Consider the following 25,606-nt stretch of genomic DNA (forward strand, 5'->3'; position numbering starts at 1 on the left):
TGACTCCTGAATAATGCTGAATATGTGAAGAAGCGAATTTTTGGTGAAACCTTTGGTTTCTGCATTGCTTGGTTTCGGTTGGGCCGGGGCCCAACTGAGAAAACAAAAAGCCCCGGGAAAAAAAGTAAAAAAAAAAATAAAAATAGTAAAATCTGCAACAAAAAATCATATTGTGCTGTGTTTATTTTTGTTTATCTGCCAATGTTTGATGATGAATTTACTAACTATAGCACTTCTTACAGTAGGAAACTACAAGATTGTTTAGACACTGTATAAAAAATATAAAACAAATCAGTGGTGAAACAAAGTATAAATAAGAAATTTTTTTTTAAGTAAGGTTCCATTAATTAACAATAAGCAATATGTTTGTTACAATATTTATTAGTCTTTGTTAGTATTTGTCCACCAAAGTGTTTTTTCTGAGGCTAGCGTATTTTTCATTTGATTTTAAAGAAAGCACCATGTTTTTTAAAAACACCAGGAGTGTGTCGAGCGCTAAACATCTTTTCTGAGCATTTTCTCTCACCTCCGGAAGTTGAAGAATGTTCAACTTTGAACAAAACACAGGGCTCATTACTGTCACTTTTTAGTCAGTAAACCAATCACAATGGAGGATGGGCAGGACAAATTCCACACCGACCAACCGCCACATTGTACTTGTATAACAGTGACAGACAACGACAAGAAGCACAACGGAGCAAAATCCTTTAAAACAACGGCCAGAGCAAGTACTTCGCATTGTGTTAACATTTTTATATTCATAAAAATACTCTTGTATATTAACATACAACTATTCAGTGTAATAAATGTTAAAATGACATTAAATACTATGATTTAGAAGCTTTTAGAAGCTTTAGAAGTATATGAGGGTTTGCACTTCCGTCACGATTTGGTCAGTTACCCGGATGCGCAGCCATACTGGCGATACTCGGTTGTAAACAACAGCATGGATTGCAAGGTTAATGCAGGCTATAACTGAATACGTTGTCCTGCTAATTTATGCTGTATAAAAACCACAGAAAATACATATAGGAGCTGCTAAATCATATAGAGAAGGATTTAGAAAGCAGAAAAGGGTGGAATATTTTGAGATTCTTGCCCTGGAAATCATGGTTCAGTTTGGCCAACCACAAACGCCTTCTGTTCTTCGGACAGTTTTTTGCACTATTCTCCTTCATTTGTTATAACTTTGGCAGTCTGTAGTAACCTACTACCGGTCCGACCGATTAGTACAGCCCAAAACATGACAATCACTGATCATTTTCAGCCGCAGTAATCAGCAAAGTATACGAATTTTGTTGTTCGGTTCGGTTCGGTTCAGTGGCATTGTTTATGTTAATATGGCCGATTGATGACGCGTCGTGTTTTGTACAAAACAATCAAAAGCATTGCATAGATTTGACATACGTTTAACCAAGAGACCAAACATGATCTAAACTTCCTCATATGTGTCGCTGTCATTCCCTGTTCACAAGATCTTTTCTTATCTTACATTATAACATGGCTTAAACTTTTTTTGAACTGTTACATAAATTATAGAACTGAGAACACTGGAAATCGCTCACGAGTAAAGTTTAAGTTTCAGTTTCCTTTCTGTGAAAAGCTCTCTATCGTGTCTGCATCGGACTGGCTGCTTCCTGGTTGTGTTCTCTGAGGAGGTGTGAACAGTTTCTGTAGGAACAGTATAAATAACGAATGAAGATCCACTTCACATAAACTGCACAAGACTGCTCTGAACCTTTTACAAATCATCAGCATGGTAAGGTGTTATTTTATTTTATTCCCTTAAAGAAAAAGTATTATTATAACTAATATTATTAATTATTATTATTGCATGCGAACAAGTATGCACATTCGTGAGTCCATATTTATATGTAAACACTTCTTGAAGTGATATGCAATGATGTTTACATAAAGCAGAAGTTTCCATTTTGAATTATCATTTTAAATCACATATTTAAGTATGATTTTTAATTCGAAATTACGTTGCTATTAATATCACTCAATCTAAATTGTCATTAATCTTTAATGTATGTATGAACTCAGTTTTAGATAGATTTATAAATAGATAGACTGAGGATAATAGATAATGTTATTGCAAGAGATAAAATAATTTTAAAGACATATGCACTGTGTCTTGTAGAAACTGACACAATGGTAATGACATCTGCTATTATATTATTGAGGAGCAAAGACATTTTATACTGTATTTTAGGTTAATCATTAACTCTTAGTTTGTGCATGTGTGCTCAAAGGTCATGCAATTGTTTTTTATTTACCCCACCTCTGTAGAGAATGTGTTTATGTAGAAGGGTGTGCCAGTTTCCTCAAGGTAAACAAAGGATAGGTGGCTAACTCAAACTAACTTGCTATATAAATTGATCATCTGCAAGTAAGATAATGAAATAATAACTGAATTTTTATTTAGCTATGTATCAGATGAGAAAAGGCACCCTTAACTATGACAGCATAAATAAAAATAAGACATTATCATTATATATGCATTTAATATGCATAAATATAAAACTCTCTGTATTGTATTATGCAATAAAACTCTCTGTATTGTATTATGCAATACACATTTTTAAAACTACAGACTGATCTGAATTACGAAGATTAAAATTAAAATAAGAACCTAATGTAACTCAATAGGTTTGAGCAACACCATTTGTTCTCTATCAACAGATCTTATCCAAGGAGAGTGAAGGGGATGACGACGACGACGATGAAGAAGATGATGGAGGTACTGGAGTAAGTGTCTGCTGCCAAGGGTAAACAACTGCTCCAGGCCTTGATGCAGCTAGTGTTGAGAAAGACCCAATAGCACGCTGGATCAAACCAACTGTGTGCAATTGCTGATACAAGCCAGCAGCAGCCAAAGCAATCACACAGCTTCACTTGTGACAAATGTCACAACCCAAGTACCTCCCAAGCCATGTGTGTCCATGGCAAACCTGACACGTAGACCACAATTCCTCCATGGAAAACGATGGATCTCGCAATTTTTTCCGCTGTGCAGTGGCAGCACCATCGCTTTTCTTCAGAACGGCTCTGCTTTTGTTCCTGTTTGTGCAACCCTGAAGAAACCACGGAGAGACGAACGAAATGTTCATGGAGAGGTGATCCCTGATGAGAGCTGCTGGTCCAGAGGTTGGAAGATGTGAACCAGTTTTTTCTGTAATCACAATCATCCTCAATCACCATTGTGCCACCGAGCAACGCACATGACTCCAACGCAGGACTGACTGTTTCTGCAAAAGGTCTACAGTAGTCAACAATCCATTAAGAGACAAACAGAAAATGGGCTGGATGGGCATTTTGTACAATGTACTAATGGATGCATGTTGCTCACATATTTACAGGGAGGTCATGCCCTTTTGAAGCCCAAGTGTAAAGATATATACTGACTACGGCTGCTTGGTCCAAAAAGCTCTCCAGTAAAACCAGCAGAAGGTTTCTGGAGCAGCGGATCAGGGTTAGAGGTAAAAGCCCACTGTTTTTGTTTTGTTTTGTTTTGTTTTTTTGATATTCTTTTACCTCATTTTGATGCCACGCCAACGCCGCTCAGCCATAGAGAGCGTGATCAGAGCGAGATGACATGTTCACCAGAATAGGGTTCACAGGCACAGCGGTTCTGCAGGTTGTGCTGACTCGGTTGAATCCGCTGGTTCAGATATCTTACACAATATGACACACTGCTGAATTTCACGCACAGGTGTTATCGCAGTGCTGTTGAACAAAAGTTACACAACATAGGTAACATAACTGTAATGAGACATGGTCTCATACAGAGCAAGGTCCTAATCAAAGGACCTCTGAAGGTCTAGCCAGAAATGAAGCCTAATAGATGCGACACAACATCAAAGGTCATCATATACTATTGAGAACTCATCGTTTTCTTGGTTATGTGGCAAGGGGGTCCTTAGCAAGTGATCTATTTAGTTTTTTAATGATGTTCTTAGAAATGTCATGGATGCAGATGGATATCTGTGCATTCGTCTGCCTAAATGTATCGCTTTCTAACGAGCTACGCGTAGAACATCCCCCTTAAATAAAGTACTATGTGTTGTGAAAACATTTTTGTGTGAGTGTTTTGTTTTTCCTGAAGGAGCCAAACTCTAGTTTGATATTTTAGACATTATGTGTTTTGGCTATACATTTTTAAGGCTTTGGCTTAAACTACACTTACACAGAAGTTATATGAATTTCTCTGCACTGTATTCCATCTCAGTTCCTCATTAATTCAAATTTAAAAGGCTTTCTCATTTCATTTGTTAATGTCACAACCCTGACTTTTAATTAATGGGCCAACAGAAGATCAGAAATTTACTGGGAATGCAAAACATCAGGAATCAAGAAACCTTTGTAACACTCATGAATATTGCAACAAATGTGAAACATTTGAAGAAGTGTACTTTTGGTTCAACTTTTAGTTTCTGCATTGCTTGGCTCAGCTGGTCCAGGGCCCATCTGATAAAACAAAAAGCACTTATTCTTATTTATTTATTTATAAAGAAGTGTGTCAAATATGAAAAAAAATATACCCACTGAACAGGTCTTACATGAATGACTGGAAATTGTCATCAGTATCAGGGCATGGCAACTAGGCTGTTGTTTTCTGTTTAGTTTTCTGGCTATTGTTTTTTGTTCATCCTCTCTCATTCAAGAGTCTCCTCTCTCAGGTTTTAGGTGGAGTGCTCTATATATTTATTTGTACTCACATAGTTTCTTTCTATAGGTACCTCTGTGTCCTTTATAAGAAAATGCACACACACACAAACACACACACACACACTAGGGCTGTCACGATATCGATGACCTCAGAAATTCACAATAACAATATGTCATGATATCTGTAGAAATCTTAAAAAAAATGAAAATAATAAATAAATAATGCTATCAAATTATTTTATTTAAAAAAAAATTTTTTTTTCTGTTTTTCACCAATTACTCACACCACTGCATACAAAAGGAACAATAACTAAACAGAAGAGACTTAACATTAGCTATATAGATAGATAGATAGATGTATACATAGGTATAGATATATTTATTTGTGTGTGTGTGTGTGTGTGCAAGAGAGAGAGAGAGAGAGACAATGTTTTCCTGATAGATCTCTAGTTTAATGTTACACATGTTGTTTGGCTCTGTTTTGAAGATTTTGCAGTTAATTAAAGCATTCTAGATAATTTTGTTTCATACAATGTTAATTTCAGTGTTATTTTAGCATTATTTATATACTATTGTAGTGTGTTATAAAAGTATTTAACACACACACACACGTATATCAGCTTTAAATAATTTATTATTTTAGTTTTAGTTTAAGTTAACAGCAACAACACTGACAAGTTTCTTAAATATAATGAAAAATACTGTAACTAACATTTCTATAGAAAAATGAAATTCATTCTATAAATTAAGTTTTTCATACTGAGATATGAATAGTACTACAAACTATGCAGTACTTATATGTTTTCCTTTATTTCAATGACTTTAATTTCAATTCATTTAATTTCAAAATTTAATTAATTAAAATGCACATGAAAAACATCTTTCTAGTTGTTTTGTAGGCATATTGTATGCACAAACTGCCGGACCCAGAACACGTTATATAATTAGGCTTAATATGAATCGTGAACGTCTATCCACTTATGTGTTTATGACACTTAATAAGGATTAGAAGCCAATCGCTGGGTCAGCTTTGAGGCATGAACATGTATCTGTATGCAGCATAGCCATTTTAGATTCTCTGTCTACGTGTTTTTCATGCTATCTATGAGTAAACAGCTCAAATTTAAACCTTTCTTTGGATGGAGCCACATGGGTAAGTCTGATTTTTGTCCGGCAGAATTATCCATAAAGAAAAGCACAGAGCCATAAATTAGTCACCAGGCTTAAAATGTAGGTCAGCTAACATGGCGGCGACACAGTGATTAATTATTGTATGTTAGCTTGACTGCCCTACTGTTATTTGATTCATTTCTTATCATGTTAGTATGTAGTTGAGTGTTCTGTCATTGATTACAAGTGTGCATGTTTTCTGTCTCTTTGCCATTTCTCTGTCCATAGTATTTCTCAGCTGATTTCCCATTGCACAGCACATCCACAGAGTGGCCTGCTAAATGTTAAGCCATTAGTGCATATAGAACCAGACATTTGCTTTTAGTTTCTCTCCGTCCCTCTCCTGTCCTCCATGACGCCGCAGGTTCCAGTGCCCAGACCATCATATTCTCAGGCCAGGGAGAGTCTGGTGAAGGCTATTCCTTCTAAGATCATCTGTCTTTTTGCCTGTGGGGGGAGAGACTGCCGTTATGAGGGTCCGGCGTGCTGGAGCACGAGCCAACAGGCCATTAAAGGTGTCTTCTCCAGCTGGTGAGGCCTAAAGTGTTTCTATTGTCTGAATGATTTTGGCTACATCCACATTAAAGGATTAGTTCACTTCTAGAATAAAAATTACCTCATAATTTACTCATTCTTACGTCATCCAAGATGTTCATGTCTTTCTTTCTTCAGTTGAAAAGAAATTAAGTTTTTAAGGTAAACATTCCAGGATTTTTCTTCGTAAAGTGGACATCAATGGTGGCCAACAGGCTGAAGGTCCAAACTGCAGTTTCAATGCAGCTTCAAACTGCTCTACACAATCCCAGCCAAGGAATAAGGGTCTAATCTACACAGTAAAAAAGTCAACTTAAAATAATTTGTTACCTGGCTGCCTTAAAATTTTCAGTTCAGTCAACTCAAAAAAAGTGTATTCAACTTGAAATGTTAAGTTGTACTAAGTGACAACTTAGATACTTGAGTTGATTCAACTTAAAAATTTAAGGCAGCTGGGTTACTTTCATTGCTTTTAAGTTTAACAAACACAAATATCTAAGTTGTCACTTAGTACAACTTTTAGGCAGCAAAATTTTAAGGCAGCAGGGTAACAAATTATTTTAAGCTGACTCAATTGTGTTTTTTGTTTTTTAAAGTGTAGTAAAACGATTTGTCATTTTCTTAAAAAATAATTAAATGTATATATTTTTTAACCACAAATGCTCGTCTTGCACTAGCTCTGCGATCCACAACGTAATAGCACTGGAAAGGTTACGTGCGGTTAGTTCTTCATCTGTGTTCAGAAGTGTAGGGTAGGGCGAAAAAACATCTAATTTTCTCCTCCAACTTCAAAATCGTCCAACATCGTAGTTTTACCTTTTTGTAAAGGGGCCGTCTGACTTTCTTTGCCCGTCCACTTTGTAAACACTTTGTCAGATGTGTGTGATTACGTAATGCCTAAGATCAAGTTAGTGCAGGACGAGCATTTGTGATTAAAAAGCATTTTAATTTGTGATTAAAAAGTATATATTTTTTTTAAAATTACAGATCGTTTCGATATATAAGACCCTTATTCCTCAGCTGGGATCATGTAGAGCCCTTTAAAGCTGCACTGAAAATGCAGTTTGGACCTTCAACCCATTGGGCACCATTGAGGTCCAGCGTTTTTATTTCAAAACATCCTCCATCCATCTTTTTATGCACTTCACAAAAGTTGCTCGTCCACACTGAAATGTTTTAAAAAACACTTAAATCACCTTGCTGCGCATGTGTAAAATGGTATAAACGCTCAAGGAGATGATACAGAGAAATCATTTTATCCATGGTCACACTCAAAATCGCAATTCCATATCAGGTTAGACGTCACATTTAATGTGGTTAGACTTAGCAGTATTTACAATGGCATGCACTGTAAAAATGTTTAAACTTTAAACTGTTTTATGGTGTTTTTGTTTGTTTTTTTAACCGGTACAATGTTAAACAACAATACAATCCACTGAACGCTTTTCATTCCTGTCAAAAATTAAATATGGCGCTGCTGCCCTACTAAGGGTTAAGGCTAAGAAGAGAGACAGCTCTGGCTATTGGGCACATTTTTGTCACACTGTACAGCAACAATACTGTTTTTGTATTATAGTAAGGGCTAAGTTTAAGCTTGGGGTAGGTGTAGACGTTAATAAAACACAATCTAATACATAGAACAATTAATTTAATTAATTTTAGTTAGCAACTGTTATCATATTTTAAAACAGAACAGCAATTGTGAGTAAATATTCCGTCGTTGCAGGAATGTATTTTGGAGATTATAACACTTAGACGTAGCCTAAGTGTTAGAAGAGAATTACCAAACAAATAGTGATGTTTATATGTGAGAGAACCAATGACATCAAACCTGTCAGATTTGAACTGAATGTAAGAATGGAAATTGTTTTAAAACTAATGTTTATTATAATATTTTCATATTTCTTTGTCTTAGCCATGAAAATATTCACTGCATGTGTTTATCACTTTGTATTTAGGGTGACTGATAACATTGTTGCAATGGCACGACCTTCTGCATATCTCATCAAGAGATACTGCATCATTGAGCAGTTCAAACAGTGAGTGTTATTTAATACAGTAAACAAAGTGTTTAATACTTACACTGTGCATGTGGGATGTTTCTGGTTTATAAGTGACTGTGTGTGTGTATGTTTGCATGTGTACTTACTTTCAGGTTGAACATTAAATCCATCATTAATATGCAGCTTCCGGGGGAACATGCTCACTGCGGCCCTCCTCTCGACCCTGGCAGTGGGTTCACATATTCGCCTCAGATCTTTATGGACAGTCAAAGTGAGCCAAAGTCTTACACTTTAATAATTTAAATGTATAATATACTGTGAACCTCTAACAAAATCTTTCAAGAACATGTCTGGTTCATATTACACACTAAAGATATTTGCATCGTGCCACTCCTAATTCTCATTACCTGTTAATACAATTGAAGTCAAAAGTTTACATACACCTTGCAGAATCTGCAAAATGTTAATTATTTATCAAAATAAGAGGGATCATACAAAATGCATGTTATTTTTTATTTAGTACTGACCTGAATAAGATATTTCACATAAAAGACGTTTACATCTAATCCGCAAAAAAAAAATAATGGTTACATTTATAAAAATTGACCTTGTTCAAAACTTTACATGCACTTGATTCTTAATACTGTGTTGTTACCTGAATGATCCACAGCTGTTTTTTTTTAGTGATAGTTGTTCATGAATCCCTTGTTTATCCTGAACAGTTAAACTGCCTGCTGTTCTTCAGAAAAATTCTTCAGCTCCCACAAATTCTTTGTTTTTTTTTTTGTGTATTTGAACTCTTTCCAACAATGATTGTTTGATTTTGAGATCCATCTTTTCAACTGAGGACAACTGAGGGACACGTTTGCAACTATTACAGAAAGTTCAAATGCTCACTGATGCTTTAGAAGGAAAAAAACAATGCATTAAAAGCAAGAGGGTGAAAACTTTTGAATTTGAAGATCAAATTAAAATTAAAACTTTTGACTTTTGTCTTCTGGAAATCATTACGTATTTATGTAGCTTTTGAAGGGCAGCGCTAAATGAAGAAATATTATATTTAGGCAGAATAAGAAAAATGTACACATCTTCATTCTGTTCAGAAGTTTTCACCTCTTAATGCATGGTTTTTCCTTCTGGAGCATCAGTGAACGTTTGAACCTTCTGTAATAGTTGGAGATGAGTCCCTCAGTTGTCCTCAGTTGAAAAGATGGATCTCAAAATTATACAGTCATTGTTGGAAAGGGTTCAAATACACAAAAAGCCTGAAAAAGAAATTGTGGGACATAAAAGATTTTTCCTTCATGAGTTCATGAGTCCCACATATGTATTGGTAATATTTACTTTGTACTGAGGTAAAACATAGCCTGAATGTTCCTTGTGAGATTCACCCAATGAATTAACTAATGAATTACTAAATTATGTTCCTTTTTGTCTGACAGTTTACTTCTATAATTTTGGGATGTCTGATTTTGGAGTGTCGTCTTTGGAGGGGATGCTGGATGCCGTAAAGGTTTTGGCCTTTGCTGTGCAGGAAGGAAAGGTGGCTGTTCATTGCCATGCTGGACTGGGCAGGACAGGCAAGTTGCAACTCATGCATTATTACTTTAAGCTGATATACTATTTAAGTGAAGTCCTTAGTTTTAACTTTACTGTACAGGCGTTCTTATCGCATGCTATTTGGTCTACACCTGTCGAATCAGCGCTAGCGAAGCTGTCCACTATGTTCGCATCAAAAGGCCTCGCTCAATCCAGACCCGATCACAGATCAATCTGGTGTTTGATTTTGCCCGTCTGGTGAGCTCTCAGCTGGCCCAATACCCGTGTCTGAACATGCGCCACGGTTCCTCCTTCAGTCTCCGGCAGTACCTCTTGCGTCAGGCCCTTTTGCTGCATGGGGACGAGGCCCGAACCCTCAAACACACGCCCAAGATCCTGCACATCCTCTGCAGCATGCTGATCACTCTCACCCAGGGGGCTGCCAGTCCTCCAGAGGTCCAGAGAGAGCTGGAGAGGAGGTTGAACATTTTGTCCCTGAAGAAGGCAGTGAAGGTGACACTTCTGAAGAGAAACTTGTCTGCTTTGAAGGAAAGGAGAGGCTCATGCAGAGCGTACTCCTGCGAGTCCTGGGACGAGCCATTCGGGTTTTTGGAGAGGAAGAGAGACGTCCTTCTAAACAAGCGAAGCTACAGTGAATCAGATCTCAGCAAGATCACTATCATTGAGGTGAGCCAGTCAATTTTCAGCACTAGTAATTTCAAAAAATAAAAATAAATGGTAACACTTTATAGTAAGGTTCCATTTGTTTAGATTAGTTAACTACGTTTGTTAACATGAGCTAACAATGAAAAATATTTACTGAAGTATGTATTCATCTGTTAATGCTAATTTCAACATTTACTAATAAATTATTAAAACAAAAATTTGTTAATACGAACAAATTTAGCCTAAGTTAACGTGAACAATAAACAGTTGTATTTAAAACTAAAATTAATAAATAATTTTACTGTGACATCACTCATTGTTAGTTAATAATAAATTGACTAATGTTAACTAAAGATTTACCAAAAAACATGCACCTAGTTACTGTAAATAACTAGGTGCATCAATTCAGGTTTGAAGTCACCTACATTTTTATTATACATTTTATTATTGATTATACATTTTATATAAACACCTCTTTCTTTATTTAATTTAAATTATAGTTAAAAACCATAAAATTGTAATGATAAAATAAAATAAAAATTATATTAAATTAAATTCTAAAATTCTAAATCTATAATTAAACTGTAAATTTGTATTTACAATTTTAGATTATACATTTTTAATTAAATGTTACATTTTATTAAACATGTTATTATTGATTAGACATTTTATATATACACCTCTTTCTTTCATGATTAAATTAAAATTCTAAAATTCTAAATCTGTAATCAAATATAGAACTTAATTTTTTAAATATTAATATTTAATAATTTTTGGAATGTTTAAATTAATTTTATTTGATATATATTTTATAATTTTACATTTTCTATATACTTATATATTTAAATATATATTTCATATTAAATATTATATGTTATAAAAAATGTTATATAAACTAAAATGATACCATTCTATAATTTCTGAAGGCTTTAAAATATTTATTTTATCATTTTATAATTTCCCACATATATCTGTGTATTTAAATATATATATATTTAATAGAAAATATTATATACTATATGTATGAACTGTAAATTTGTATTTACAATTTTAGATTATACTTTTTTTTATTAAATGTTACATGTATTATAATATATTTTTAATGTTTTGAAAGTCACTTATGTTCACTAAGGCTACATTTATTTGATTAAAAATATACAGTAAAATAGTCCTGTTTTTTTCTGCTAGGATTTTATGTTCTCACGCTACTCTCCTCAATCCAGAGGACACCATGAAATAAGCAATGGAGGAATCTGTCCATCAAAAGATCAGAGAAACCCAACAGAATCCCAAAAGTGTCCTCACACCCCTATAACAGACCAGTGCAATGGGACGACAGAGAAATACAGCTCCAATCCACCAACAGCTCCTCACACTCATAATGAGACTGTGAACAAGAAGACGAAATGTACAACCAAGAAACCTCAAGCTTACCTAAAATTCAGCTCAAACATTGAGGTCAGTGCAAGATCAAATAAAAAAAAAAATATCATAGATCACTGCCTGAATGCTCTTGAGAACTTTCATTTTGTATTAACTATAAGTGGTGCAAATGTTATAATTTTTTACTTAAAGCTAAGGCTGGAGCATCAGACATCAGATTACTCATCATCATTATCAAGAGTCGTCGCTAAAGCAATGGCACAACAGCGCCCTCCACTGGACACTGTACTGAAAAAAGCAGCGGACATGCAGGTAAAGCATGTTTGACTTGCTTTCCACAAGTAGAATATGTTCCTGGATCCACACCCTTGTTATTTTCAGGATTAACAAAAAGGTTTGGCCCAGTAGCACCTCATGTTTACCATACAAAGAATGATCATGTTTTTTTTTGCTTTAAAATAACTCTGATAACCATATTGGCTTTTACATTTTATAATATTTATCTGGCTGTCTCCTTACATTTACACATTATTCTGTCTGTATGACAAAAGCTTTTGCTTTATCCCAGGTTCAGCCAAATAAAACAGTTGTTTTCAACCACACTCAGTGAATACTGTGTTCATGTAAGAGATTTTACCCTATTTTAATTCTCCTCAGGATGAGCTCAACTTGAATGAATGTGGCTGGGCTACACTTGTCATGGAAACAGATCCAGATGTTCTGAGCACACTGTTATGGATCTGGCTGGACAAACTAAAGGTCAGAGGTCACCATATGATAGTTATGACACAAAATGATGCTAGTAATAATTTCTGGAAAACAATAAACATGACTTATGCTGATAAACTGGTAAAAACTATATATTCATAAAGGTTTTTCCTCATTATTTCATATGCAGTGTTTTAGCTGTTGTGCTTTATCATAACAGGATCCTGTTCTCAATAAAGATGACATAGAGAGGCTGACCTCAACCTGGCCTGCACAAAACCCCCTTAATTCACTACAAAAGGTAAAGCCTGAACTTTGGTTTGATGGTGAACTGTATTATGTAGTTTTTGAATACATTTGAGCATAAAAACACAGAAATACCTGTTTAACAAGTTTTTAAAATACTTACACATAAAAATAGCAAACAACAGATTGAATTAAACGTAATATTGAAGTATTTACAGCTTGTACAACAATGTACAACTTCATGTGGTTATAATTCTGTTGTTTTAGTATCAGCGGCACACCATGTGCTGTTTGCTGGACTGTGTGGGTCATGTGGCAGTTCGATGTCCTCAGTTTGAACATGCTATACTACAGAGACTCATTCGAGCTTTAACAAGAGTAAGCGTGTGTACATGTGCTAATTTTCCCAAATAAACAGATGGTAAATAGAAGTATTTTAAATTCACTTTACATCTTTTGTATTAAAACAGCGCCTTCCAGAGGAAATAGAGAAAAACAACATCTTGTTACGGGTCCTCAGAGCTACAATGAGAGAGCAGTACCTACACAAGCACTACCCAAATACTACAACACCACCGAAGTGCTAGGAACAGTGCTTTTAAATGAATGAAACCTATAAAGATGTCCATATAACAAACTATTGTTTGATTAATTGAATTACTAATCAAGTTATTGATTGTTTTTTTAATGTGTACAGTCCTCTTCTGAAGTATGTAAACACTTATATGTATAAAAACGTTTGAATGTTTTTGCATTAGTTAACAAAATATCAAGTCAAGTGTCGTTTGTAAAATTAACTGTTCTAGCCATTGTTGTTGTTTTTTAGGAGTATTGCAGTAAGTAAAATTTATTTATTTGATTAACTGAACTATTATTTAAGTTATTAATTTTTTTAATGTGTACAGTCCTCTTCCGAAGTATGTAAACACTAATAAATCACGTGTAAGGAAAAACATATGAATGTTTTTGCATTAGTTACCAAAATATCAAACCAAGTGGCATCTGTAAAATGAACTGTTCTGGCCATTTTTGTCTTTTTAAGAGTATTGCGATGTCAATTAAAACATGTTTTTGCGAAATGATTAGCTTTAAAATGTATTTATTTTCTTTGGAAGTGTCACGTCACACATAACATATAGTACAAAACGAAGACAAAATACAAAAATCAAAGGGGCATAAAGACAAATATATAAAGAATATTCTCGAAAATATATAAATGTATTCATATATCAAGTATGAAGTGCTCTCTCTCCTTTCTAAACTAATACTGTGAAAAATCATTTTAATACATTTTTATTTATTTACTAATTAAGTGTTTATTTACTTTAGAAATTTTGTAATCTAATGTAATGGTATAGAAACATTTTAACTAAACTCTTAACAGTTGATGGCTTTACAAAAACTGCATTGCTTGTCATGTTTCAGTTCTACCTGCATATAATAGACAATATAAAAATTAATATTTTTTTCTGTAATTTAGCTTTCAGTTTACCTTCAGCTGTAACCCGTTCAACATTTGTAAGTGTTGAATGTGTTTGTTCTTGGCAGCATACTATTGAATGAGTCAATGAGTCACTTTATAGAATGTACAAGAGAAAATCCAACATACATGGCCTTTGGTTACTATGCAAACTTGTTTCCGTCACAGTATAAGAAAAATAAAATAAAAACAGTAATCTTCTGATCTCACAATTTAGACTTCTACTGGAATTGTGAGTTTACATCTTGCAATTTAGACTTTATCAGAATTAGAGATACTGTATATTCACAATTGCAAAAAAAAAAAAAAAAAAAAAAAAAAAAAAAAAAAATGTGTATGGCAGAAATAAGCTTTCATAGGTTTCACATGTGTAAAGGTGGAAAAAACAAACAAACAAACAAACATAAAAATGCATAGTCCAACACATTCTTACTCCTTTCTACTTCTGTTTTTCTGAACTTCTCCTCTCCCTCTGCCAGGCATTTTTTTGTTTCTCTCTCTTAGATTTTTTGTGTTGTTCTGCATCCACAAAACCAAATCAAAGAGGTCTTTTTTATTGATGTTGTTGTTGTAATGGAAAGAGCTTCAACATCTGACTATTCCTCAAACTGAGAATGGAATCAGCTTTTCTAAATATTTCAGTGATCCTGTTACTTAATGGTGCTAATCAGTTGTTACAGTATAATATAAAGAGGGAATTTTTTTCAATACTTTTGAGCTGTTGTTGTTGCAGAAGTAAGCTTAATACTATATTTAAGGTTTGGAACAGTAGGTCTTCATTTCTGACATGCTGTGTTTCAGCATTTGTAAATAAGACAAAAAAGATCCATGATTTTGGTTTTGGGTAAGCTTGTATGAAAAGAAAATGTAAGCATTTTAGAAACATGATAATTGATTGCATATTGTGTGAAAACAACACAAATTGTGTTAATAGTATGGTCATAACAGACGGATGTTGTGCTAATTGTGTTTAGAGTTTTGAAAATGTGACTAGAGATTGGACAAAAGGATGTTAGCAGCTGAAAAAAAACTGTAATGTGTTTATGTGTTTTAAGGAGAACACTTGTTGACTGAGATTATGCTTACGTTTGTTTAATAATTAATAATATTGTCTGTACGTATTACGCTGGATTCGCCTGTAGAGCCACTGGAATGTCACTCAAAAATGACATCAAAGAATCACCATGGCGACGGCGTCATAGAGATTCAAAAGAAACAATTATAAACAATCAAAAACAGTCGCAGCAGCGGAGAGCTTGAATAAAGCTTTTCGCGAGCTACATTTATAACTTTATTTGACCTTTCTAGGTCAATATATCGTTTTTATGTCGATATTGTAAGTCAGCATCGCAATTTTGTCGTTTTAAGTTATCGTTTTTGTCGTTTTAAGTTGGTTTTAAACGAGCATTTCTTTCAAAACTCAACTCAAAATCGAAAAGTCCATTAAATTCACACACTTTAGTATCTTGAACGTGAGGTAAGTTGCTGTTTCCATCGTTTACTTTTTATTTTTATGCTTTTTTACTACAGAAAACATCACGCAACGGTTGCAGCGGAGCTGTATGATAATTTTATTTAAAGTAAATAAAAATACAATTAGACTAATTGCAAATTAAGCGTTTTGCAGCTTCTTACACTAACAAAAATGTCATGATAATGTATTAGTACCTGTCATCACTTCTAGAAAACTTACTGCATCATAAAATGCTAATATTCATGTGTTATTATTTCATTTGACGCTTATTTAACACGTTTTTAATTTGTATGAATTATTTAACAATCAGTTTAAGTAATTCTGCAACAACATGTTTTTCTAAAAAGACATCATGTCACCTGTGGAAGTATGGGTTGGTCCTTGGAAGCCCCACAGGCCAAGGGGCCCCATCGCTGCAATGTATAACAGTCCAGGGCCAACATATGCTCTGCCAGGGGCAACTGGTATGCACACACACTTATAGACTTATAATGGTTTTTAATATCACATTAGCCTTACCTGATCTCTAAATCAGGAGCTAATGGAGTAAAAGGTGGGAATGATTTGGATGACACTTAACAGTTTTATATGCTATAGCCTATTTACAAAGGATAAGCTGTTGCCCTGCAGTAAATAACAGTTGATTTGGAAGGTTTTCTCTGCACTTCACAGGAATGAACAACCATGACCCGCGGATGCAGAAAGGCCCAGCGTTTAGCTTCGGCACACGTCATCGTGACTTCCTGGCCAACTCCTCCCCAGGTCCCGGATATCTCGTTCCCTCCAACATCACCAGGGTGGGTCGGGATGGAACCCCTGCGTTCTCGGTCTATGGCCGACCCAAGGATATTCAGCCCTTCAAGACCCCTGGCCCAGGTTTTTACACATCCTAAACACACATTTTGTAGCTGTGTGGAAATGTAGAGCATGACAGAGCAGAGTAAAATTAAGTTTGGCTTTGGTTGTTCTTTCAGGCAGTTACTCCCCTGAAAACTCTACAAAGACCATCTTTTACTCAGCCCCTGCATTCTCTCTATCTGCGAGGACTAAACTGTTTCGTAATGATCAAACACCAGGTAGAGTCTCGCAGATCTACACAGCAACTACTACTGAAACAGGTCCATTTCCTGTGACTTTCATGATTCATCTTGTCTCAAGGTCCAGCTGCATACATGCTTCCCCCAGTATTAGGATCAAGAATTGTGAATAAAGCATCCGCTCCAAACGTCTCCTTTAGCGGTCGTAGCGCAATTGGCAGCTTCCATGAAGATCTACGGAAGGTGTGGGCACGTCATTTTACAATGTCTACCTCTTTGTTTGTTCTTTGCAAAGATGATAACGTTTATTTTTCTCAGACTCCAGGCCCGGGGACCTACCAAGTGGTGGATTCAGGTGTGTACAAACACAAGGCCCCAGAGTACAGCATGACCGGACGCAACTTCACACCTGGAGACATGACAAAGAAACCAGGACCTGGAGCCCACCATCCAGAAAGGGTCTGTACCATGCTATTCAGAAATTAATACTTTTATTTAGCAAGGATGCTTTAAATTGATCAAAAGTGATGGATAAAGACATTTATATGTGTTGCAAAAAATTTATATGTTACAAAAGATTTCAGATAAATGTTTTTTAGGTTATTTCAGATAAATACTGTTCTTCTGAATGTTCTATTCATCAAGAAAACCTAAAAAAAAAATACTACTCAGCTGTTTTCAACATAATAATAATAATAAATGTTTTTTGAGCAGCAAATCTAAATATTAGAAGGATTTCTGAAGGATCATGCGACTGGAGTAATGATGCTAAAAAATCTGCTTTAAAATCACAGGAATAAATTGCATTTTAAAATATATTCAAATAAAAACAGTTATTTTAAATAGTAAAAACATTTCAAAATTTTACTGTTTTTGTTGTACTTCGGATCAAATAAATGCAGGCTTGGTGAGCAGAAGAGACATTAAAAGTATTAAAAACCTTACTGTTCAAAAACTTTTGACTAGTAGAGTAAAATGTAGTGTATATATAAAAATTAGTGTTATCACTCAAATGTTTTATTGTATTTATTCAGCAAGGATGCAAAAATATGAATAAAAGCAACAGTAAAGACATTTACGATATAAGAGTTTTTAAAACTGTAATAATATGTTACTGTTTTTATAGCATTTTTGGTCAAATAAATGCAGATTTGGGTAGCAAAAGAGACATAACCTCTTACCAACCCCAAACTTTTTAACTGTACTAGTTAGCTTTGCGATGCTCTCTACTAAAACTGCTATTAAAATAACAAGAATTATTATACTAAAATGATTCCTTTTGTCTTTCTCCACAGGTTACTTTCACAGCAAACAAAGCTCCCAGCTATTCTTTTGGGATTCGTCACTCCGAGTACACCGCTCCCATAATTGTGGATGGGGCTGATTAAACAGGTCATTTCTGTTCTAATAGATTCTATCAAACAAGCTACAATCTGTCATATCAGGTGTTATTAGTCTGCTAAAACATACAACTTGAAATACTGGTGTTGCATTAAAAAAGGCTCAAGCATGCAATAATTGTGTGTTGCCACTATATAAAAAATAAACTCCATTCAAAAACCAAGAACCAAATCTACCTAGACTAGCATTTTAACACATCAGACACAAACTAGCAGTGCTAAGTCTGACTCCACCTTGTTGAGTTCATGCACAGAAGTTGTTTTAAAAAATAGGCAGCAAAAAACAAACAAACAAACAATAAATAAATGGTTTAATAAACTATTATACAATATATATAAATTCTCTTATGTTCACCAAGGCTGCATTTATCTGATCAAAAATACAGTAAAAACAGTAATATTGTGAAATATTATTACAATTTAAAATAACTGTTTTCTATTTTAATATATTTTAAATTTTAATTTATTTCTGTGATGAAAACCTGAATTTTTCATGTCAACTCAATGTTTTGGAATAGCATAGAGGTGGCAAACAGCACTGATGATTACTGTGTAAATCAAGAAAGAAAGTAAATCTTTGAATCAAAATACTTTATTGTCACTTCATTATTGTCACTTCAGTCATACAGCATCTAAAAATTCAAGCTTAGCTCAAATCAAAGCAGGCAAATCAGGAACAATATTTACATTGATAATACAGTAGTTCATTATTGCATTATCCCATTTTTACATTTATACATTCAGTGAGCTTTTCTTCCTTTCTTTCGTAATAAAATACACTTTCTCTAAAAACTTTATGCAATCTTACAAACAATATAGTTTGTCAAGTAAATAATTTTTAAGCATTCTTTACTCAAAAACACAAAAATTCTAGTTATTTTATTTTTTTATTTATTTTAATTGTAGTGTAGGTGGATTGAATATTAGTAACTTTTATTGTAGTACTGTATTTGTACTGTCTCCTTAGGATGATTTTATATTATTGTATTATTGATATCACAATTAACCTTTAACTAAACTTCACCAGCACTATTGGCTCTAAATGTGCACTTCCACAGCTGTTTGTACTGGTATGATCCTCATTGGATGTTTCATACAGTGGCTATAAAAATAAGGGAACACTTTCTCAGTGAACGTGTGTTTAAACACATGCAGACCGATATTACGACCCGCATCAGTGAATGTGACTTTGCCCTTGTCCCAGTCCAGCTGCACCCTGATCCTCTGAATTCTCTGGCTGACCCGTAGAAGGGTGAGGATCTCTGGAGAATAGCCTTTCCCATATTTACCGTTGGAAAAGCCCACATACCACAAGCCTGTTTTGGAGGGGGTCTGTCTGTGTTTGTACGCGGACTCAGTGATCACTCCCACGGCCCAGGCTGCGCTGTCGCCCACCTCGACGTCCCAGCAGTGAGTCCCCGAGTTAAAGCCCTCAGAGCCTAGAATGCTTGTGTAGCCGTCAAATCTCTCTGGGTTTGCTGGAAGCTGTTGGAAGTGCTCGTCAGTGTAAGTTATACAGGTTAGATCGTCCGACAAGAGCAGATAAGGATGGGCGGTGTTGGGGTCAAAGGTTACTGGGGCTGGAGGGAAAGAGAGATGTATACTCACTTTTAAGGCATTCACACACAATGCAATTTTGCTTTGAGAAATGCGAAACAATGGCAGTGGAGTGGGGGGACAACACAGTTTCGACACACATTTTTTCAAATTTAAACTTTTTAAATGCATTTTTAGAACTATGAAAGCCAGTTTCCACCATGGAAGAAAAATTAAATTAATTGCGACTTATTTGTGACAATTCTGACTTAAGTTTTTCTCTTTTTTGACATTCCAAGATACAAACTCAGAATAAACTCCTAATTCTAAGAAAAAAGTTAAAAGAGTCAAATCTTACAATAGAGTGTTTTCATGACATTTTGTAATCAGTCATATTGGCAGCACTGAACGTAAACAATGCCGCCGAACTGAACGCAACTTGCAAATTTTGCTGATTATTGCTGCTGAAAATCAATTATTGCCATGTTTTGGGCTGTACTAATCGGACAGACTGGTAAAAACATTTGGAGTACTATAGACTGCCAAAAGTTATAACAAATCAAGGAGAAGAGTGCAGAAAACTGTCTGAGGAAAGAAGCCGTTTGTGGTTGGCCAGACAGAACCAGGATTTCCAGGGCAAGAATCTTGACAACATTTGTGTTTGTTCTTATCATTTCCAGTCAGGTAGGTGAAATATTAGGCTAATATCTTAATTAATACTGCTCGTACATATATTTAACACCTATTACTTTTAGTTTGTCAAAATTTTGCACCCTTTCCTGCTTACTAAGTTCTTCTATATATGATTTTGAAGCTTCCACATATTTTTTTCATGGTTTAGACAGCATAAATTAGCAGAACAACATATAGTAGTACATTAACCGTGCAATCCATGCTGTTGTTTACATCTGAGCCTCTCCAATATGGCCGCACATCCGGGTACCTGACCAAACCGTGCCGTAAGTGCAAACCCTCTATTCTGACTTTTCCCCCACTCAGAATTCTGTTTACATCTCACAATTCTGACTTTTTTCTTTTTTCCTTACTGTATATCTCAGAATTTAGAGTTTATATTTTGCAGTTCTTACTTTTTCTTCTCAGACTTGCAATATTATAAAAGTTTATATCTTCTAATTCTGGCTTTTTCCCCTCAGAATTCTGAGTTTACATCTCACATTTTTTCCCCATCCATTAGTATTAAAAGAAGTAATTTTGTTTTTTTTATCAGTCATTTCTGACCGTTTTCTCGCAATTTATTCCATTGTGATTGGTCAGATCGCCTATCAATCAAACGATGTATCCTCGATGTATTTGTTAATGAGTGAGAGCGCTATGGCTTGTCCTTGTCGGACGTAGCAACAGTAACTAAGGGGACGGAGCATGTTTATGTCTTCTTCTGACTTTTCTCAGAATTCAAAGTTTATATCTCACATTCTATTTCCACGTCTGCAGTTTTTCAAAGCAAAAACGCATTCTGCATGTTCTGTTTAAATGACTAATAGCACAGATGAAAAGATTGATTTTATCTGGACATTACTCACTGTATCGGACATTGGCTTGTAGTTTCTTCGATACTTCAAAGGTCACGTTACCCACATGTTTTGCTACATTAAGGAGCATTCCTGAAGGTCTGGTTTGATCCCGAAGTGTACACTTTGTTCTAAAACAACATTTAGTAATGATTAGTTAGTAGTGACGTAGGTTTGGGTGCAGAACCAGATGTTTATGAAAAACAAACAAACTTCTTACCTTTCAATTGCAGCCTTGTAGTTCTAGAAATAATGCAGATAAAAAACAGAAAGATTTATCTGTATTATGTGATCCGAAAATCTTCCAAAAGTGCATTTGACCAGTAATGTTATGAAATAATATAATTTAAAATAACTGTTTTCTATTTTAATACATTTTAAAATGCAATTTATTGCTGTGATGCAAAAAAATCTTGTTAGCATCATTACTTTAGTCTTAAGTGATCCTTCAGAAATCGTTCGAATATGTTAATTTGCTGCTCAAGACAGTGCAGCAATGTAATTTCTACTAAATATAATGAAAAAAAATCATCATTAAAACATTCAGAAGTCTAGAAACCAAACCAAGTGGCCCTTACCACAAGAAATGTGAAGTCATTCCTTCTCAGCTGTTCTTCGATGGACTCAATAATGCGTGAGAGCGATAACATCCCTGATCTAATCTCCTCAATCTTCTTTTTAATGATCTCACTTTTCTGCTCTTCTTCTTTCCTGAGCGCCGTCATCCTGGCTGCCTCTTCATTTTCCAGAAACTGGTGAAGCTTTTCAAACGCCTCCTTAATTTTAGTCTCGGTTTGTTGACTCTGCTTCTAAGCACATCATATCAGCAAATTCAGGCTGAAAATATCCATACGGCAATTAAACTGTGTTAATGTTGAAATATCCTCCCAGGACTTACCTTAATATACTCCGCTGTTTCATCCCAGGACTGTTTGATTCGTTCATAGACTCTGAGTTTCTCCAGAAAGGCCTTTAGTTTCAGCTGGAGCTCTTGCTAACATGTTAGAAAGTGAAGCGAGAAAAGTAAAAGTTTATTGCAAATTGATACATTTTTTTTTTTTTTTTTTTAGTTAAACTATATAGGGTATGGATATTTTTAATATCAGGCATGTGTTATTTTAGTATTATTTATGTACTATTATCATATATAAATAATATTGTTTATTTTGAATTTAGTTTTATATTTTCAATTTTACATTTTCAGTTTTAGTAATTTTGCTTTATGCTTTTGTATTTTTGTATTTTTATTTATTTTAAAGTTTTTTTTGTATTTCTATATAGATTTAATTAATTTTTATTTCAGATTTTGTTTTTTAATTTTAGTATTTCAGCTTACTTGTGCTCATTTCAGCCTATAATACTTATAAGTTTATAATAAGTTTAACTTTTTAAATATAATGTTATATTTTATTTCAGCTTTATTTAAATTACATATATATAATTGATTTTATTTTGTTCATAAAATGTAATTTTAATATTTTTATGTAAGCTTTATTTTAAAAAATGTCTGTGTGTGTGTGTGTGTATATATATATATATATATATACACATATATATTTATTTTAGTTTTACTTCAGCTTCAGCTTACTTTTGCTCATTTCAGCCTATAATAACTAAGTAGTGTGTGTGTGTGTGTGTATATATATATATATATATATATACAATTAATTAAATATTTATATATAAATGTAAATAATTTGTTTTATTTTGTACTTTTTTATATAATGTAATATATGTATTGCAGCATATATGCAGCAAAATGTGTATATAATATTAAATATAAAATATTTATATATATAATTGATTTATTTAATTAGTTTTAATAGTGACTATGTATTTATGTTATTTCTGTGCTCTTTTCAGCCTATGATGCTCAGATGTTTTAGCGTGGTGATTTTCCCAGCTTTGTTTACTGATGTTAAACAGTTTGTTTGTTACAAACATGCATATCCAAAATGGATCAGCAGTCTCCAGCTTATATTTGACTTTATCAGCAAGTTCCCACGAAAGTTTTGCTTCTGTAAGTCTGAGAATGTGTGTCATATAAGGGCCATTAGTGCAGAGACCTGTTTGACAAGACCGCTTTCATATCTCACCCATTTCCAGTCCATTAAATCTGACACCAGCAATCGGTGAAGTCTGACTAGAGCCCACAGGCTGGTTATTTCAACCAAGCAACTAACTATAGTTAAAAACTGTTTCAATACAATCTGACACTGAACTCTTACCCTGAGGTCCTTTGATGCATCTGCTGTTAAACGGATGCGGTGGTTTTTATGCGGTTTAGCATTTCTGCATGTCCCACAAACTAGTTCTTGATCTTCAGCGCAGAAGAAAGTAAGAGGTTCTCCATGAAGACTGCAGAACTCCACCGTCTCTACGGGAGGCTCCTGAGTTGTTTGTTCTCTCATCAGATCACACATGTTCCTCAGCACAATGTTTATGGGTGGGTTAGGGTTGGAGGACACAGATCTGCAGATGGGACACTCTTGAATTCCTCGCCGGTTCCAGAAGGTTTTCACACAGCCGTTACAGATGCTGTGAGAGCAGGGAAGGAGAATGGGATCCATGAAGATGTCACAGCAGATGGGGCAGTAGAAATCCTCCTCTGTGATGGACGATCTAGAGGCCATTTTGGCACCTGTGCAGTTTAAAGTTTCAAGTAGTTGTGTCTCTCTGACTCTTTCTGTGTGTCTAGTCCAGCTGTCAAAGAGCACAAGAGTGTCTTTCAGCTCAGCTGTGTTTACATCCCAGACACCGGTAAATCAGGGTGGAGCTTAAAAGAGCAAAGTCAGCATGTCAGCAGAACCATCTATTGTTTATAGCGTTCAATATTTTCTACAATAACACCCTGTTAATTTCAGTAATTAATTAGAAACTTTAGAAACTTATTCACCAAGTAATAAAAAGTACAAGTAAAAAGTACAAGTTCACAAGTTCACATTTCACAATTAAAAAAAAAAAAAAAATATATATATATATAATATACACAATATATGGTAAATTTGATACAAACCAGCATTTTTACATGTTGTCTTTACATGTTTGTATCTAATTTACCATATATTGTGTAAGATACAAACATGTAAAAACGTACAAATGCTGGTAGGATTACTTTTTTAAATCAGTTTCTGTCTTTACTATATACACTATCTCTGTGATTATATTGTATTTATAAATATTTTGAATTAAGTTTCTATATTTTCATTTTTAAATTAATACAAACATTTATACAAACATTCTATAATATTTATATAATATATAAATATTATAATATACATATATTCATTTTATTATTAATTTTCATTTTAGTATTTCTGTATTACTTTGATTTACTTTTATTTTAGTTTTAGTAATTTTTGTAAAAGTTGTTTTTGTATCTAATTTTTCTATTTGGCTATATTTCAGCTTTTCAAAATAGATTTAAATTTAGGTTAGTCTTTTTTTTTTCTTCTTTTACCAAGGATGCATATTTACCTGTACAATATATGGTAAATTAGATACAAAGCATGTAAAACATGTAAAAATGTCAGTTTCTGTCTGGAAAATGTATACTTGTATATATTTTGTAGGAAGCATCTGGATTCATTTTGTTCTTCAGCCTTTTTATTTTAGTGTAGTCATGTACTCGCTCACCTTTACTATCATGCTTCTAACAAGCAGATCTATATATATCGGTTTTTCGGTTCTGTTTTGTGTATTTTCATGTCAGGAATGTGACCAAGACGACATTCTGTAACGTGCGACTTTCTCACACTCAAAAAAGTAAGATTATTGCGTTTGATATTGCTGACAGGCAATTTGTCAAAGAGGACATTCTAGGTATTTTTTTCTTGGATATGTTTCCCGGAAAGCATAAATGTATGTCAAAGTTCACCCTTACATAAATGAATGATCATTAAAAAAAAAAAAAAAAGCAGAAGTTATTGCTTCATTTAATGCGTTATTTTATACCGCATTTAATATTGTGTTTTTAGTATTATTGTATTATTATCAGTAATACCCGCATTTCCTTTCAGGAAAACGAAATAGTTGTATTTCGTTTAAAGCAATGATTAATAAAGTACTTTAAAATTAAAACATTGAAATAAAACAGGCACCTTTAAAGACAGCCCGCCGCTTACAAGAGGGAGCCCTTTATGGGTCCTACCGTTGCTTAGAGACGCGTTGTTGTCGTTGATGTTCACAGTGAATTTTCTGGAACCGAACCGAGATTTTTCATCACAAAAT

The 25,606-nt window shown here is 34.2% G+C and overlaps 3 protein-coding genes across 8 annotated transcripts; 2 read left to right on the forward strand and 1 right to left on the reverse strand.

The window, feature by feature from the left end:
• The first annotated feature begins 654 nt into the window (after positions 1-654).
• Positions 655-13,979, forward strand: zgc:77752 (uncharacterized protein LOC393862 homolog). Of its 4 annotated transcripts, none has more exons than XM_051134589.1 (13): positions 655-728; positions 1,604-1,759; positions 2,686-6,372; positions 8,334-8,414; positions 8,531-8,649; positions 9,821-9,958; positions 10,039-10,604; positions 11,772-12,041; positions 12,159-12,278; positions 12,624-12,725; positions 12,895-12,975; positions 13,188-13,298; positions 13,391-13,979. In XM_051134589.1, the coding sequence occupies exons 3-13, from the start codon at positions 6,194-6,196 to the stop codon at positions 13,505-13,507; spliced, it is 1,884 nt and encodes a 627-aa protein (XP_050990546.1). In that variant the 5' UTR covers positions 655-728; positions 1,604-1,759; positions 2,686-6,193; the 3' UTR covers positions 13,508-13,979. The 4 variants fall into 4 exon arrangements, with proteins under 4 accessions (XP_050990546.1, XP_050990545.1, XP_050990547.1 ...); XM_051134590.1 differs by having other exon boundaries at positions 660-1,759; positions 2,686-5,824; positions 6,070-6,372; XM_051134588.1 differs by having other exon boundaries at positions 659-1,759.
• A 1,650-nt stretch (positions 13,980-15,629) lies between these two features.
• Positions 15,630-18,569, forward strand: odf3b (outer dense fiber of sperm tails 3B). Its single transcript, XM_051135670.1, has 7 exons — positions 15,630-15,877; positions 16,222-16,338; positions 16,547-16,750; positions 16,849-16,950; positions 17,033-17,154; positions 17,230-17,370; positions 18,207-18,569. Exons 2-7 carry the CDS (start codon positions 16,227-16,229, stop codon positions 18,297-18,299), a joined length of 774 nt encoding a protein of 257 aa, XP_050991627.1. The 5' UTR covers positions 15,630-15,877; positions 16,222-16,226; the 3' UTR covers positions 18,300-18,569.
• Positions 18,570-18,882: 313 nt separating this feature from the next.
• On the reverse strand, positions 18,883-25,589 carry trim35-30 (tripartite motif containing 35-30). Of its 3 annotated transcripts, XM_051135668.1 has the most exons (7): positions 25,527-25,589; positions 23,605-24,152; positions 22,275-22,370; positions 21,955-22,185; positions 21,597-21,619; positions 21,389-21,507; positions 18,883-19,891 (listed from the first exon to the last, which is right to left on the reverse strand). In XM_051135668.1, exons 2-7 carry the CDS (start codon positions 24,007-24,009, stop codon positions 19,350-19,352), a joined length of 1,416 nt encoding a protein of 471 aa, XP_050991625.1. In that variant the 5' UTR covers positions 24,010-24,152; positions 25,527-25,589; the 3' UTR covers positions 18,883-19,349. The 3 variants fall into 3 exon arrangements, with proteins under 3 accessions (XP_050991625.1, XP_050991624.1, XP_050991626.1); XM_051135667.1 differs by lacking the exon at positions 25,527-25,589 and having other exon boundaries at positions 23,605-24,278; XM_051135669.1 differs by lacking the exon at positions 25,527-25,589 and having other exon boundaries at positions 19,349-19,891; positions 21,955-22,182; positions 23,605-24,278.
• Positions 25,590-25,606: the final 17 nt, after the last annotated feature.

Source organism: Labeo rohita, chromosome 18 (genome assembly GCF_022985175.1).
Source record: "Labeo rohita strain BAU-BD-2019 chromosome 18, IGBB_LRoh.1.0, whole genome shotgun sequence".
NCBI lineage: Eukaryota > Metazoa > Chordata > Actinopteri > Cypriniformes > Cyprinidae > Labeo > Labeo rohita.